The 16,442-nt window shown below is 45.3% G+C and overlaps 1 protein-coding gene across 27 annotated transcripts in view; it reads right to left on the bottom strand.

Moving 5' to 3' along the window:
* camk2g2 (calcium/calmodulin-dependent protein kinase (CaM kinase) II gamma 2) overlaps window positions 1-16,442 on the bottom strand; it is a 106,934-nt gene that overhangs the window by 40,011 nt on the left and 50,481 nt on the right. For all 27 annotated transcript variants that reach the window (XM_036984424.1, XM_036984356.1, XM_036984362.1 and 24 more), the window contains 4 exons: window positions 7,711-7,765; window positions 6,853-6,918; window positions 3,159-3,231; window positions 311-413 (listed from right to left, as the gene is read on the bottom strand). In XM_036984424.1, the coding sequence (XP_036840319.1) occupies window positions 311-413; window positions 3,159-3,231; window positions 6,853-6,918; window positions 7,711-7,765 (297 nt within the window). The remainder of the gene's footprint in view (window positions 1-310; window positions 414-3,158; window positions 3,232-6,852; window positions 6,919-7,710; window positions 7,766-16,442) is intronic.

Here is a 16,442-nt window from a genome sequence, read left to right on the forward strand (position 1 = left end):
GACTTGAAAGGTAGACACGGGGGGGACAAATCAAATAGGTCTCCGATTAAAGGTGAGGAGCCCTACTATCAATACTGAACAACTTCTGGCCTCACTACTTTGATGTGCAAATACCAAGTGACATCATGCCAGTCAGTGAGAGATGGAGGGATGATAGGCAGAGAGATGAGCAAATGATAATGCAGAAAGAGGAGAGGGATGAGTGGGAGGAGAAAGGAGGAGGTAAAGAATTGTCATTAGCCCAGAGGACTGCAGTAGTAAGATCAGTGACACTACCATTAAAGCCCAGTGTACTGATCACCCATCTTACCGAACCATGCTTGCTCGTCTCCCTGCACATCGATGGCCAGCCCAAAGTCAGCCAACTTCACTGCAGCTCCCTTCAGCTTACTGGCCAGGAGCAGGTTTTCTGGCTACAGACCAGAGCAAAACCACAGAGACAGATAAAGAGAATCAATCAATGAGGCGAAACTAATTGAAGAACAAACTCCTTCAAGAGGCTATAATATAAAAGTCACAGACAGAGTTGAGTCATTCAACGGAACTGTGAGGTCCATGTACGCTGACCGCAAAACGTGACCCGTATCTCGCTCAGAAATTCCATGAAAAAAATGTACTGAAGGTGAAAATGAAGACAGGCATGAATCACTAAAAGACATGTGTGTCAGAAGTGGGTGGACATACATGGAGTGTACCACTGGGGGTCAGAGAGGGGCGTGAATGTAATTGGGTATGAGCTTCAATGCGGTGCCGAGGGCCCTCTTGGGCCTGGCTCAGTTTGATTCATGCTGCGACGGGCGCATGACACTTTTGCTAAGTCTCTCTCTCTCAGGAGAGAGGGATACAGAGAGAAAGAGAGTGGGAGAGAGACAGAGTGCAATAGAGACCTGGAGAACAGAGAAAGAGGTAAAGGGCAGAGGAGAGAGAAAGAGGGAGTAGACAGACAGAGGAGAGACAGAGCGCGAGAGATGACAACCGTCGGGATGAATTAGTCTCTACACTGGCGCTGCAGCAGTGTGACGTCATACAGGTTTCCATGGTAACCCGGCTGCCACCAGCACCTCTCTCCTCCCCTTTTCTCTTCCCTTGTTTACCTTCAGAAATTCAGCCTCTGGAGATGCCATGCAGGCAGCCAGCCCATTGTGATAGTCTCTTTGTGTGTGTGTGTGTGTGTGTGTGTGTGTTTGGGGGTGTGTTTGGTGGTGTTCATCTCTTCTTTCCCTCCATGTACACTACCGTTCAAAAGTTTGGGGTCACTTAGAAATGTCCTTGTTTTTGAAGAAAAGCTAATTTTTTGTCCATTAAAATAACATCAAATTGATCAGAAATACAGTGTAGACATTATTCATGTTGTAAATGACTATTGTAGCTGGAAACGGCAGATTTTTTATGGAATATCTACATAGGCATACAGAGGCCCATTATCAGAAACCATCACTCCTGTGTTCCAATGGCACGTTGTGTTAGCTAATCCAAGTTTATAATTTTAAAAGGCTAATTGATCATTAGGAAACCCTTTTGCAATGAAAACTGTTGGTCTGATTAAAGAAGCAATAAAACTGGCCTTCTTTAGACTAGTTGAGTATCTGGAGCATCAGCATTTGTGGCTTCGATTACAGGCTCAAAATGGCCAGAAACAAAGACTTTCTTCTGTTCCATGCTCATATGGGCAGTGTGCGTCACGGCTGGATAGGCTGTGTTTCTGCTGTCAAAATTCATAACCAACTGCTTTTGGTTGGTCTTAAATATCCCTACCAGCACAGCCTGAAATTAGCCCTTTAGATCATGTTTTTAAGGACACACCTATTTCCAACCCCTCCCATCTGAGCGCAAGCGTGCTGATGTCTAACAGGTAAATGGCCGAACCTGGCGTTGGGGCTGGAAAATTCCAGTGTGACAGTTTTTACATGATGAAATTGCAAAGGTGTGTTTGACACTAATTCTGCCTTTAACGTCAGTTGAAAATAGAGCCCTTCGTCTTTATCTATGTCTCTAGTGCAACTGGCCCCCTCTCTTCCTTTAAAATGTCCACAGGACATAGCATAAAACATAGCATGGAGGGGCCGAGGCCTCACTCCATGGTAACAGCAAATATCATACACACAATTGTTTTACTTTCCTTGTGGGGACCAAACAATTGATTCCCATTCAAAATCCTACTTCCCCTAAGCCTTAACCTAACACTAACACTAAACCTAACCCCTAACCCTAATTGCAACCCTAACACTAACCCCTGAGCCTAAAATAGCCTTTTTACTTGTGGGGACCGGCAAAATGTCCCCACTTATCCGGATTCTCCTTGTTTTACTATCCTTGTGAGGACTTCTGGTCCCCACAAGGATAGTAAAACCAAAAACACACACACACACTTCATTATTTCCCCTTCACTTACTGCTGGTCTCTGCGTTGGAGGGCTCTCAATCTGATGGCAACAGTAGTTACAATGCATTTGAGTTTCATGGAACACCTCCCAGCTGAATGACGGATGGTTTTACTGGTAAATGTACTCAGAATAATGGTGTTGATACAAGATGCAGTTGTAGTAGTATCGGTAACAATGCTTTCAGTGCCGTGTTTATAAGAGCTGTACATTGTGGCACTCTGTGATGTTCAACATTCATCTTGTAGACTAGAGCACGTAAACGGCTTGCTCTTGACAAAGGTAAGCATGCCTTAATGTCAAGCATGGGTCTGTTTTTCACCTAAACAAAAACAAAATAACTCTTTGAAGTGTGTCCTATTGTTAATACTGGAGTATGGTGATAAGTATCACCAGGCTAGCCAGCTTTGTGTCTATTCGCTGTGATGTCACCCTGGCTATAAATAGCAGCCAAATGGTGTTCGTCTGCTTTCGTCAGAGATACAGAGAGGGAGGGAGGGAGGGAGGGCGAGGGAGAGAGAGAAAAAAGTGACGGGCTGGGGGATGGTAATCACCTGAAATGCACTGTCTGGCTCAGTGCCTCTACCCACAATTCATCAGCACCAGCCCAGTCACTCTCTCTGACGTCCAATTTTTTTTTTTTTTTCATTTGCTCACGTGTGTGCAATTTTGTGCGAGTTTTTATTGGCTTACGTATTGGGGGCATGATGACGCCCCCCCCCCCCCCCCCCCCCCCCCAAACAGGTGTTGCACATTGCCATGGTGATGGATTACTCACCTTGAGGTCCCTGTGCACAATGTCATGCTGGTGCATGTGGTGGACACTCTCCAGGATCTGATTGATACACTGGCTGCAGAGAGAGGAGACACAGAACACAGAACGCACACATCAATGCACAGCAGACACATCACACCCACCACACACTGACACAGTCAGGGGTAGGAACTAATGGAAACCACTGGTTTATGGATCAGATGAGGTGAGTTTCCCCTTGCTGTTTGAGCACTTTGAGATTCACTAAATGAATCCCATTCATGACTACTGCTGATTCTTAATATTAGAAACACAACTACAGAACTACAACTACAGACTGATCGAGACAGACAGAGGGAGACAGAGAGAGACAGAGAGAGAGAGACAGACTGATCGAGACAGACAGAGGGAGACAGAGAGACAGCGAGACAGCGAGAGATAGAGAGAGAGAGAGAGAGAGACAGCGAGAGATAGACTGATCGAGACAGACAGAGAGAGAGACAGCGAGAGATAGACTGATCGAGACAGACAGAGAGAGCGAGACAGATAGAGAGCCAAGAGAAAAACAGCGAGAAAGAGCCAGACAGACAGAGAGAGACTGAAAGAGAGCAAATAGGGAGACTGAGAAAGACAGAGGGATGCTGAGAAAGACAGAGGAAGAGCAACTGTGCAGAGGACTCTGTGTGGAGCCAGAGGAACCTCGCTAGCCTCAGCCCTTTTTCCCTAATAGCTCTGTTTTCTTTGAACCCAAAAGCCTGCGAGACAGCAGATATATTAGCATGTCCCCTCAGCGCCAAGGCAAATTTCCTACTGTCGACCTCACATCTGTCATATCCTCCCCACAATCTGGCTGGACGAATTACACACACGCAGTTATATTCCATCTAGATGAGCCTACCCCTCCAATGGAGTTTTAAGGCAAAGGTCGAGTAATACTGAAGTTGTTGCTTTTTGGCCCTACTCTAAACATTGCCGGCAACTGCCAAGGTGACTTATCTGCAGTTTTCCACGATCTGCGGGTAAAAACAACCACCTATTTGGGCTACATTACCAGAGATTTCATCTGTAGACTCACCACAACTGCCATAGTGAATAAGGTCATTATCAACTTCAGTATGTGTGAGGAGAAGTGGGTTTGATACTCTCTAACACATTGTATTACTTAAAAACAGACCTGGGCAGCCACTAATGTGCTGTTTTACATCAATCAAGCCTTAAAAACAACAGCCCCTTTCCATCTAGTTAGACTGGGTTAAAAGTGGAGGAAGAAGAAAAGAGAAGAGGGAATGTACAATAAAAGGAGAGAGAGAGAGAGAGAGAGAGAGAGAGAGAAAGAGAGAGAGAGAGCGAGAGCGAGAGCGAGAGAGAGAGAGAGAGAGAGAGAGAGAGAGAGAGAGAGAGAGAGAGAGAGAGAGAGAAAAGAGAGTGGATGCTATGAGAGACGGGGTCCTAGGAGGCCGTGGTACTCGTGATATATTCTCTGTGTTTTTCTTTCAGAGTAATCAGGAGAAAAGCATGTCTTGTGTCCAAATTTGGCCAAATCTGTGCCCTGCATTCCATTCCACTACACAGGCACCAGAACTGCCTTTCCCCAATAAAGTCTCCCCGTCTCTTGCCCTCTCTCCCTTCCTCCCTCCTTCAGTCTCAGGGAGACATGGGCCTACACACACACACACACATTTTCAGACCCCATTTCCCCTTCACTCTCTGTTGCCCCTCTTATCTTCCATACACATTTGTTCTCACTCTACCCACATTCTTTATCTCCCCCCTCCTTGTCCCCTCTCCTCTTTTCCTCACCCTCTCTTGGTTATCCAGTCTCTTTCCCTGTCCCTCTGTTTCTGCATCTCCCTCTCGTCTCTGTGTACTAGTGAGGAGTCACACTCCCAGAGGCATTTTTCACCCTATCTATCATATTCACTCTCTTCCTCTTCTGCTTGATTAAATGAGCAGCTCAGGCAACGTGGTTGAGCCCGACCCCAGAAACTCTTTGCAGCCAGAACAGAGCAATGAGCCTCCATAATGTCCACATGCTGACTGCAGCTTCCTTCCCCCTCTGAGAGCCACACTCACCCCTGGCCCACACCAAGTTTCATTCTCTCCCACACGGCACACAAACACCCTGCCAGGACAATGCTCACCCTAGGGAGGAAAGCATGAGTGTGGTACTGTATAGTTATACACAATGTCCATGTGGTGAAGAAGAGGATGTATTTGCCAATATTAAGTTCTTATGTACAAAGGTTTCCAAAGGTACATGTTATGATATAGACACAGCTGTGTTTCAACGGAAGCCAAGTGAGACGCAAACAAACATAGGTTGGGGGCAACAGTTGCAGTGTTGTGTGTTCTCAACATGGATGTAGAATGATAGTGTGTACTGTACTATATACAGTACCAGTCATAAGTTTGGACACCCTTACTCATTCAAGAGTTTTACTTTATTTTTTACTATTTTCAACATTGTAGACTAATAGTGAAGACATCAAAACTTTGAAATAACACATATGGAATCATGTAGTAACCAAAAAAAGTGTATATATTTGAGATTCTTCAAAGTAGCCACCCTTTGCCTTGATGACAGCTTTGCACACTCTTGGCATTCTCTCAACCAGCTTCACGAGGTAGTCATGAGGCATTTCAATTAACGGGTGTTCCTTGCTAAAAGTTAATTTCCTTCTTAATGCGTTTGAGCCAATCAGTTGTGTTGTGACAAGGCATGGGAGGTATACAGAAGTTAGCCCTATTTGGTAAAAGTCCAAGTCCATATTATGGCAAGAACAGCTCAAATAAGCAAAGAGAAAATGACAGTGCATCATTATTTTGAACGTTTCTTCAAGTGCAGTCACAAAAACCACCAAGTGCTATGATGAAACTCTCACAAGGATCACCACAGGAAAGGAAGACCCAGAGTTACCCCTGCTGCAGAAGACAAGTTAGAGTTAACTCAGATTGCAGCCCAAATAAAGTAACAGACACATCTCAACATCAGCTGTTCAGAGGAGACTGCGTGAATGGTGGAATTGCTGCAAAGAAACAACTGCTAAAGGACACCAATAAGAAGAAGATACTTGCTTGGGCCAAGAAACATGAGCAATGGACATTAGACTGGTGGAAATCTGTCCTTTGGTCTGATGAGTCCACATTTGACATGTTACGCTGTGTAAGGGCTATTTGACCAAGAAGGAGAGTGATGGAGTGCTGCATCAAATGACCTGGCCTCCACAATCACCCGACCTCAACCCAATTGAGATGGTTTGGGATGAGTTGGACCGCAGAATGAAGGAAAAGCAGCCAACAAGTGCTCAGCATATGTGGGAACTCCTTCAAGACTGTTGGAAAGGCATTCCTCATGAAGCTGGTTGAGAGAATGCCAAGAGTGTGCAAAGCTGTCATCAAGGGTGGCTACTTTGAAGAATCTCAAATATAAACTATATTTGGTTACTACATGATTCCATATGTGTCCTTTCATAGTTTTGACCATGTAAAAAATAGTAAAAAATAAAGAAAAACCCTTGAATGAGTAGGTGTGCCCAAACTTTTGACTGGTACTGTTTGTGTGCATATAGGAGAGCGTGTTTGTATAATGTATGTATGTATGTATGTATGTGTGTGTGTGTGTGTGTGTGTGTGTGTGTGTGTGTGTGTGTGTGTGTGTGTGTGTGTGTGTGTGTGCGTGTGCGTGTGCGTGCACAGGAGTGTGTGTGTGTGTTCCCACCTGGCATCGGCCTCACTGTAATACTCTCTGGCAACAATGTCTTCAAACAGCTCTCCACCGGTGACACTGGGAGGAGAGAAACAACAGCTTAGTTGACACATGGACACCAGTCTGGAACCATGATGGTATGATGGCAAACACCCAGTCTACCAGAGACAACAGGAAACACAGCCCAGAGAGAGCATGTTCCACTGGACACACACACACACATAAATGCATGATTTATGCAAAAGACAACATAGTCTAAGACAATGAAGTAGATGTTTTGGTTGAGTAAGGATGTTGCCAACAATTGGGGCTAGGGTGTAACCCAAAAATGTGCCCTCTGAATGCCCTGTGGGGACACCGTGCGTGTCACCTTATCCTCTCACCCTGTCAGAACAGACCCACTAGACTGTGTGTTCTACATAAAACTCTCAGTGTACACCAGTGTTTCCCAACTCCAGGCCTCGAGTTTGTCTAAGGCCACAACAAAAAATGTGGGCCGTTGGGGGGGAGGGGGGGGGGGGGGGGGTACTCAGGGACTGGAGATGGTTAACACTGGTGTACACCACTGCTGATACCCATACACACCATCACAGCCTCTGGAGTACAACAACAAAGTAGGTGTTACTGTAACTAAGGAAATAAACATTTCAGATGGTTCTGGGTATTAGATGTACTCATGATAATAATATGGTCATTCAGCAGACTTAATGAACTAAATCACATAGTCATTACATGTGGCCTCTGTAGGAATCAAAGCCACGTTGTATTCTCTGGTGTTATAAGCAGTAAGCACCATTAAGTAGGAGAGTTGTGAGAGTACACGTGCCAGAGACAGCAGTGGGACCGGCTGACAGGTATCAGTATACTCACAGGTCAAAGACCAGGTAATGGAAGCCTTCCTCTGAGATACTTTCGTGTAGTCGTACTGTGGGACAGACAGACAGACAGACACACAGACACACAGGGAGAGAAACAGAGAAGAGAGTTAAATAACAGTCATCTCTTATCTCCTTGTCTCTCGCCTCGTCAATTACCCACTCCGCTTTCGCCCTGAGCCCCAGGGACGCACTTAGGACAGTGAGAGCTTGTTTGTGCCACGTTGTGACCTACAGTTCCTGGAAAGCAAGATATTTGCGTGGGCAAAACGCACACTCCCTCAATCCCCTGTTGCCTCTGGCTGTGGAAGTGAAGCCCCTTCTGGGTAGGAGGTTACTCCACTTCATTCAGGTGACAGGAGCAGGTGTCAGTGGGAGTAGCATTGCACTGCCACTTACGTCCTGTAGCATGTCTGTTCACGGCCTTCAGTGGCCAGTATAATACACACGATGTGTTAGCATGTGTGGCGTAAGAGATCAAGTTTGTACTAACACACACTGTATGTGTTAGGAACACCTCAGTGATATACAGACGCAATGAGATCCGAACATTCCCAATCCTAATGATCCACCCCTTTTCCGATGGATGACACACACGCACCCATGCCTGGCATGCCTCTGTGGGAACAGAGGGGAATAATGTAGACGTTCCCACTGAGCTTCTGTGCTCACCATGGAATACCAGGATTTACACTGGGAACACACAGACTTCCAATGCTAACGCCATTCAAAGCATTGGGGCTTAGTAATATGTCCCTCAACACATTGTCTAAAATCGCTCATGGCACCCGATGGTGAGCAACCATACAGGATGTGTGTTTGTGAGTCAACATGTGCCTGCATAAGTGTGTTCCTGTACTGTAGAGAGAGTGTTTAGTTATGTTTGATAGGATGTGAAGGCCAACAGTGCGTATCAAGGGTAGGTGGTGTGTGTGAGTCATGTGTGTATAGGCCTGCAATGTCTGTCACGTGTGTTTATGATGCAAAAAGAGAGCAAAAGGGAGCTAAGATGCCACAGTGAGGGGGCAGAGAGTCAGTGTGTGTGTGCGTGTGTATGTGTGTGTTGGAATGAATTAGCTTGCCCTGCCAGTGGCAGTGCACTCCATTCCTCCCTCCCCCTCTCTCTACCTTTCTCTCTCAATTGCTCCCTTTGTTAGGAGTTTATCTGCAGTCCAAGCAGAAAACATGACAAGCTGTCCCTTTGACAGAGAGGTGAGGTGAGGTGAAGGGAAAGAGATGGAGATGGAGAGAAGGAGTGTGCTTTAGGGGACAGAGAACAATCTGGGACACAGAGAGAGACAGACAGACAGACAGACAGACAGACAGACAGACAGGGGAAACAGAGAAAGTGATAGAAAGAAGGGGATAGGTGAGAGACAGATGGGAGGGCGGGTGGACCCGCAGAATGAGATGCCGCTGGAGAGCACAGAGAGAGAGAGAGAGAGAGAGAGAGAGAGAGAGAGCAGAAAGATGATGAGAGAAGGAAAGAGAGAGAGAGAGAGAGAGAGAGAGAGCAGAAAGAGGATGAGAGAAGGAAAAAGCGAGAGAGAGAGAGAGAGAGATAGAGAGAGCAGAAAGAGGATGAGAGAGAAGGAAAAAGCAATTGCGAAGAGAGGAGAATGCAGAAGGAGGGAAGATAGTAACGAGAAGCAAGTGAAAGCAAAACTAAAAATGCAAAAGAAAGGAAGAGAGAAAAAGGAAGTAGGTGCTTGCGTGTGTAGTTTGAAGATGTGACTGGGTGAAGCTCATTAATATAGTCAGGCAGTAGGAGAAGAGGCATTCATGCTGTGGTATGAACTCTTCTTTCGTCCTCTCCTCCCTCGCTTTATCCGGTCCACCCTCCCTACCTATCCCCCTTTCTCTCTATGGCTTTGAAAGTGTAATTACATGTTGTCTCACTGGCCTGCTTGCTGCTGCCTGCTCACACCCACCTGCTCACACCCACCTGCTCTCACCCACCTGTTCACACACACACACACACACACACACACACACACACACACACACACACACACACACACACACACACACACACACACACACACACACACACACACACACACACACACACACACCGCACAGACACACAGTGCCCCTGTTTTCAGCCACACAGCTAACCACCAACACAAATCTCACGAATTTACATTCCTGGTACACATACCTCACATACACACTCAAACATTGCACACACTCGCACAAACACACACCTGCATCAGTGGCGGTTGGTGCCGTTTAAGATGAGCTTGGCATTATTTCTATTACAGCATATTGGATGACTGCCATTCATGTTCCATTCACCCAGTTCAATGTAACATCGATAGGTTTAGGCTACTACATGATACTCAAATTTTCATGGACACACGGACAGATAGTGACACATTCAATACTGCCTTGCACACTCTTGCCTGCATCTAGCTGATCTAGGGTGTAATCATTAGTCCAACAGTTGCAAATAAGAGTTTCTATTGGACAAATTCAGGTACGTTTTTCTCCATTTCGTTCTGTTTGCTTCCGTTTAAGAAACCTTTTCAACAGAATTGGCGGAATGAATACACCCCTGATCACATGTAAAACAGATCACTTTCATAGCAGCCAAGTTGTATTCCTTCTCACATCTACACGCTCTCCTCCTTTCACCTTCTCCCTTTGCTTGTGGACTTCAATGCACAACCCGTTAGCTGTATGTGACCAGGTGAAAAAACCTTTCCAAGCCAAACCATATCATAACCGTTACACACAGCCTACATCGTTGTCACCATATTAGCTAAAGTAACGTCATAGTCAACATAGCTAATAGAACTAACACGCTACAATCATGCAGTACAGCAGTTACAGTTTGGCCATTACAGCTTAGCAGGTGGCAATAAATGAGTAAAACCAGAAGTGTACTTTGACTTGGAAGAGTTCCAGTGTTGTGTTGGATAATCATAGCCAAAGAAATGAATTTGTTCAAAACTGTTCAACTATTGTTTTCCTCTTTGAGTCAAATACTCACCACATTTTATGCACTACAGTGCTAGTTAGCTGTAGCTTACATGCTGACCACACCACTCGCATTGCAAAATAAATGTACACATACATGTTAGTCAAACATTTAATCTTTACAGCTCACGCACGTCAACGAACTTGGTTCTATTCTTGATGCCAAGTCCCACCTCTCCCATCTCCTCACTGGAGAGGAGAATTTAAGGAGCATACAGTTGAAGTCGGAGGTTTACATACACTTAGGTTGGAGTCATTAAAACTCATTTTTCAATCACTCCACAAATTTCTTGTTAACAAACTATAGTTTTGGCAAGTCGGTTAGGACATATGCATTGTGCATGACACAAGTAATGTTTCCAACAATTGTTTACAGACAGATTATTTCAGTGTATCACAATTCCAGTGGGTCAGAAGTTCACATACACTAAGTTGACTGTGCCTTTAAACAGCTTGGAAAAATCCAGAAAATTATGTCATGACTTTAGAAGCTTCTGATAGGCTAATTGACATCATTTGAGGTGGAGGTGTACCTGTAGATGTATTTCAAGGCCTACCTTCAAACTCAGTGCCTCTTCGTTTGGGAAAATCATGGGAAAATCAAAAGAAATCAGCCAAGACCTCAGAAAAAGAATTGTAGACCTCCACAAGTCTGGATCATCCTTTGGAGCAATTTCAAAACGCCTGAAGGTACCACGTTGATCTGTACAAACAATAGTACCCAAGTATAAACACCATGGGACCACGCAGCCATCATACCGCTCAGGAAGGAGAAGCGTTCTGTCTCCTAGAGATGAACGTACTTTGGTGCAAAAAGTGCAAATAAATCCCAGAACAAAGGACCTTGTGAAGTAGTAAAATGGCGCCGGAAGAAATGGCAGCAGTTTAACGGGCGCCCAACGAATTGTGTTATTAAGTGGGTTTCTTTTGCATCAATTGTAACTTATTTTGTACATAACGTTTCTGCAACCATATCTTACGGCAAAAGAGAGCTTCTGGATATCAGAACAACACACAGACAATCACCTCGGATTAGACAAAGATTTTTTCTACAACAAGGACGACGCACAAGACATTCTCCAAGCACACCACAGGGCCGACATGCCCGGTATTTGCAAGAGGAAACGACGCAGGTACAGAGGACAAAGAGCCGGATGCCTGGTCAGGACCCGGAGAGGGCGTGTGGGGAAGCTGCCATTACCGTCAATACTACTCGCCAACGTGCAATCATTGGACATTAAATTAGACAGCTTGGAAATATCCTACCAACGGGACATCAAAAACTGTAATATCCTATGTTTCACGGAATCGTGGCTGAATGACGACATGGATATTCAGCTAGCGGGATATACATTTCACCGGCAAGATAGAACAGCACAGTAAGACGAGGGGTGGGGGTCTGTGCATATTTGTAAACAACAGCTGGTGCACAAAATCTAAGGAAGTCTCTAGATTTTGCTCGCCTGAAGTAGAGTATATTGTGATAAATTGCAGGCCACACTACTTGCTTAGAGTTTTCAGCTAAATTTTTGTGACTGTTTATTTACCACCACAGACAGATGCTGGGACTAAGACCACACTCAGTCAGCTGTATAAGGACATAAGCGAACAAGAAACCACTCACCCAGAGGTGGCGCTCCTAGTGGTCGGAGACTTTAATGCAGGGAATCTTAAATCAGTTCTACCAAATTTCTATCAACATGGTAAATGTGCAACCAGAGGGAAAAAAAATATAGATCACATGTACTCCACACACAGAGACGCGAACAAAGCTCTCCCTCGCCCCCCATTTGGTAAATCCAATCACAACTCTATCCTTCTGATTCCTGCTTACAAGAAAAATTTAAGCAGGAAGCACCAGTGACTCGGTCTATAAAAAAGTGGTGTTTTGCTATCACAGACTGGAACATGTTCCATGATTCTTCCGATGGCATTGAGGAGTACACCACATCAGTCACTGGCTTTATCAATAAGTGCATCAAGGACGTCGTCCCCACAGTGACTGTACGTACATACCCCGACCAGCTTTCAAGATGCGGGACTCTAACCCAGAAACTTACAATAAATCCTGCTATGCCCTGCGACGAACCATCAAACAGGCAAAGCGTCAATACAGGGCTAAGATTGAATCATACTACACCGGCTCCGAAGCTCGTCGGATGTGGCAGGGCTTACAGACTATTACAGACTACAAAGGGAAACACAGCCGCAAGCTGCCCAGTGACACGAGCCTACCAGATGAGCTAAATCACTTCTATGCTCACTTCGAGGCAAGCAACACTGAGGCATGCATGAGAGCATCAGCTGTTCCGGACGACTGTGTGATCACGCTCTCCGTAGCAGACGTGAGTAAGACCTTTAAAATGACATTCAAAATGTCCCTGATAGAGTCTGTAATTCCAACATGTATCAAGCTGACCACCATAGTCCCTGTGCCCAAGAACACAAAAGCAACCTGCCTAAATGACTATAGACCCGTAGCACTCACGTCCGTAGCCATAAAGTGCTTTGAAAGGCTGGTTATGGCTCACATCAACACCATTATCCCAGAAACTCTAGACCCACTCCAATTTGCATACCGCCCAAACAGATCCACAGTTGATGCCATCTCTATTGTACTCCACACTGACCTTTCCCACCTGGACAAAAGGAACACTTATGTGAGAATGCTATTCATTGACTACAGCTCAGCTTTCACACCATAGTACCCTCAAAGCTCATCACTAAGCTAAGGATCCTGGGATTAAACACCTCTCTCTGCAACTGGATCCTGGACTTCCTGACGGGCCGCCCCCAGGTGGTGAGGGTAGGTAGCAACACATCTACCACGCTGATCCTCAACACTGGAGCTCCACAGGGGTGCGTGCTTAGTCTCCTCCTGCACTCTCTGTTCACCCACAACTGCATGGCCAAGCACGACTCCAACACCATCATTAAGTTTGCAGATGACACAACAGTGGTAGGCCTGATCACCGACAACAACGAGACAGCCTATAGGGAGGAGGTCAGAGACCTGGCCGGGTGGTGCCACTCCATCGCAGTGCCACCAGAGACTCTGGGTTCGAGCCCAGGCTCTGTCGCAGCCGGCCGCGACCGGGAGGTCCATGGGGCGACGCACAATTGGCCTAGCGTCGTCCGGGTTAGGGAGGGTTTGGCCGGTAGGGATATCCTTGTCTCATCGCGCATTAGCGACTCCTGTGGCGGGCCAGGTGCAGTGCACGCTGACCAGGTCGCTAGGTGTACGGTGTTTTCTCTGACACAGTGGTGCGGCTGGCTTCCGGGTTGGATGCGTGCTGTGTTAAGAAGCAGTGCAGCTTGGTTGGGTTGTGTTTCGGGGGACGCATGACTTTCAACCTTCGTCTCTCCCGAGCCCGTACGGGAGTTGTAGCGATGAGACAAGACAGTAACTACTAACAATTGGATCCCACGAAATTCGGGAGAAAAAGGGGGTAAAATAAACATTAAAAAAATAAAAAATAACTGTCGACCCGGACTATTTGCATTGTGATGCCCCCACAACCCCCCCCCCCTCCCCAACCCCTCTTTTTTACGCTGCTGCTACTCTCTGTTTATCATATATGCATAGTCACTTTAACTATGCATTCATGTACATAGTATCTCAATTGGGCCGACCAACCAGTGCTCCCGCACATTGGCTAACCGGGCTATCTGCATTGTGTCCCGCCACTCGCCAACCCCTCTTTTACGCTACTGCTACTCTCTGTCCATCATATATGCATAGTCACTTTAACCACATCTACATGTACATACCACCTCAATCAGCCTTACAAACCGGTGTCTGTATGTAGCCTGGCTACTTTTATAGCCTCGCTACTGTATATAGCCTCGCTACTGTATATGTCTTTTTACTGTTGTTTTATTTCTTTACTTACCTATTGTTCACCTTATACCTTTTTGCACTACTGGTAAAAGCCTGTAAGTAAGCATTTCACTGTAAGGTCTACACATGTTGTATTCGGCGGACGTGACAAATTAACTTTGATTTGATCGGATTTGAAGATGCTGGAGGAAACAGGTACCAAAGTATCTATATCCACAGTAAAACCAGTCCTATATAGACATAACCTGAAAGGCCGCTCAACAAGGAAGAAGTCACCGCTCCAAAACCGCCATAGAAAAGCCAGACTACGGTTTGCAACTGCACATGGGGACTAAGATCGTACTTTTTGGAGAAATGTCCTCTGGTCTGATGAAACAAAAAATAGAACTGTTTGGCCATAATGACCATTGTTATGTTTGGAGGAAAAAGGGGGAGGCTTGCAAGCCAAAGAACACCATCCCAACCGTGAAGCACGGGTGGCAGCATCATGTTGTGGGGGGGCTTTGCTGCAGGAGGGACTGGTGAACTTCACAAAATAGATGGCATCATGAGGGAGCAAAATTATGTGGATATATTGAAGCAACATCTCAAGACATGTCAGGAAGTTAAAGCTTGGTCGCAAATGGGTCTTCCAAATGGACAATGACCCCAAGCATACTTCCAAAGTTGTGGCAAAATGGATTAAGGACAAGAAAGTCAAGGTATTGGAGTGGCCATCACAAAGCCCTGACCTCAATCCTATAGAACATGGACAGAACTGGACTGAACTGAAAAAGCGTGTGCGAGCAAGGAGTCCTACAAACCTGACTCAGTTACACCAGCTCTGTCAGTAGGAATGGGCCAAAATTCACCCAACTTATTGTGGGAAGCTGAATGTTTGACCCAAGTTAAACAATTTAAAGGCAATGCTAGCAAATACTAATTGAGTGTATGTAAATTTCTGACCCATTGGGAATGTGATTAAATATATAAAAGCTTAAATAAATCCTTCTCTCTACTATTATTCTGACATGTCACATTCTTAAAATAAAGTGGTGATCCTAACTGACCTAAGACGGGGAATTTTGACTAGGATTAAATGTCAGGAATTGTGAAAAACTGAGTTTAAATGTATTTGGCTAAAGTGTATGTAAACTTCCGACTTCAACTGTATACCCATGTGGGTGATTGAAAGATTAACTGAGGTCCACACTCCAGTCAAGTTGGTGTTGGTAATGCACCTTAAAGTTGGTTGCCAACTTTAAGACAACCAACTTCTTCCACAGAATAAGAAGACTACTGCTGAAGAAGGAGAGATTACTAAAAATGTGTTTCCCCTATTATCTGTGGATTAAATGTCAGAGTAGAGAATACACGATTTTGGGTGAATCAAAATTAGTAAAAATTCATACAAAGATCCATGAAAAGGGGAATTTGTGCATTTCAGGTATAATAACAACCCAATGTATATATTCCAGGACAATTTAGCTAGCAACAGCAAGCTAGCTAGCTAAGTGTCCATGAATGTTTCATGTGTTTCGACCTGTTCCCAAATTAATGTAATTGGTTCAGAGTTAATTTTGATATTTCAACCTGTCTGTCTGGATCACGTCTGGTGTGGATGTGCAAAATCAACATGCGGACGCACGCGTGTCCCAGGTCTAGACAGCATATTATGCTTTCAGTGCTAGATTCATTCTCTGATCCTTTGATTGGGGGGACAACATGTCATTTCATGCTGCAAGAGCTCTGATAGTTTGGAGGACGTCCTCCGGAAGTTGTCAGGCTTACTGTGTAAGCCTATGGAAGGGGATGAGAACCATGAGCCTCCTAGGTTTTGTATTGAAGTCAATGTACCCAGAGGAAGATGGAAGCTAACTGTCCTCCGGCTACACCATGGTGCTACCCTACAGATTGCTGTTGAG

This window comes from Oncorhynchus mykiss, chromosome 1 (genome assembly GCF_013265735.2).
Source record: "Oncorhynchus mykiss isolate Arlee chromosome 1, USDA_OmykA_1.1, whole genome shotgun sequence".
In the NCBI taxonomy this organism is placed as follows: domain Eukaryota; kingdom Metazoa; phylum Chordata; class Actinopteri; order Salmoniformes; family Salmonidae; genus Oncorhynchus; species Oncorhynchus mykiss.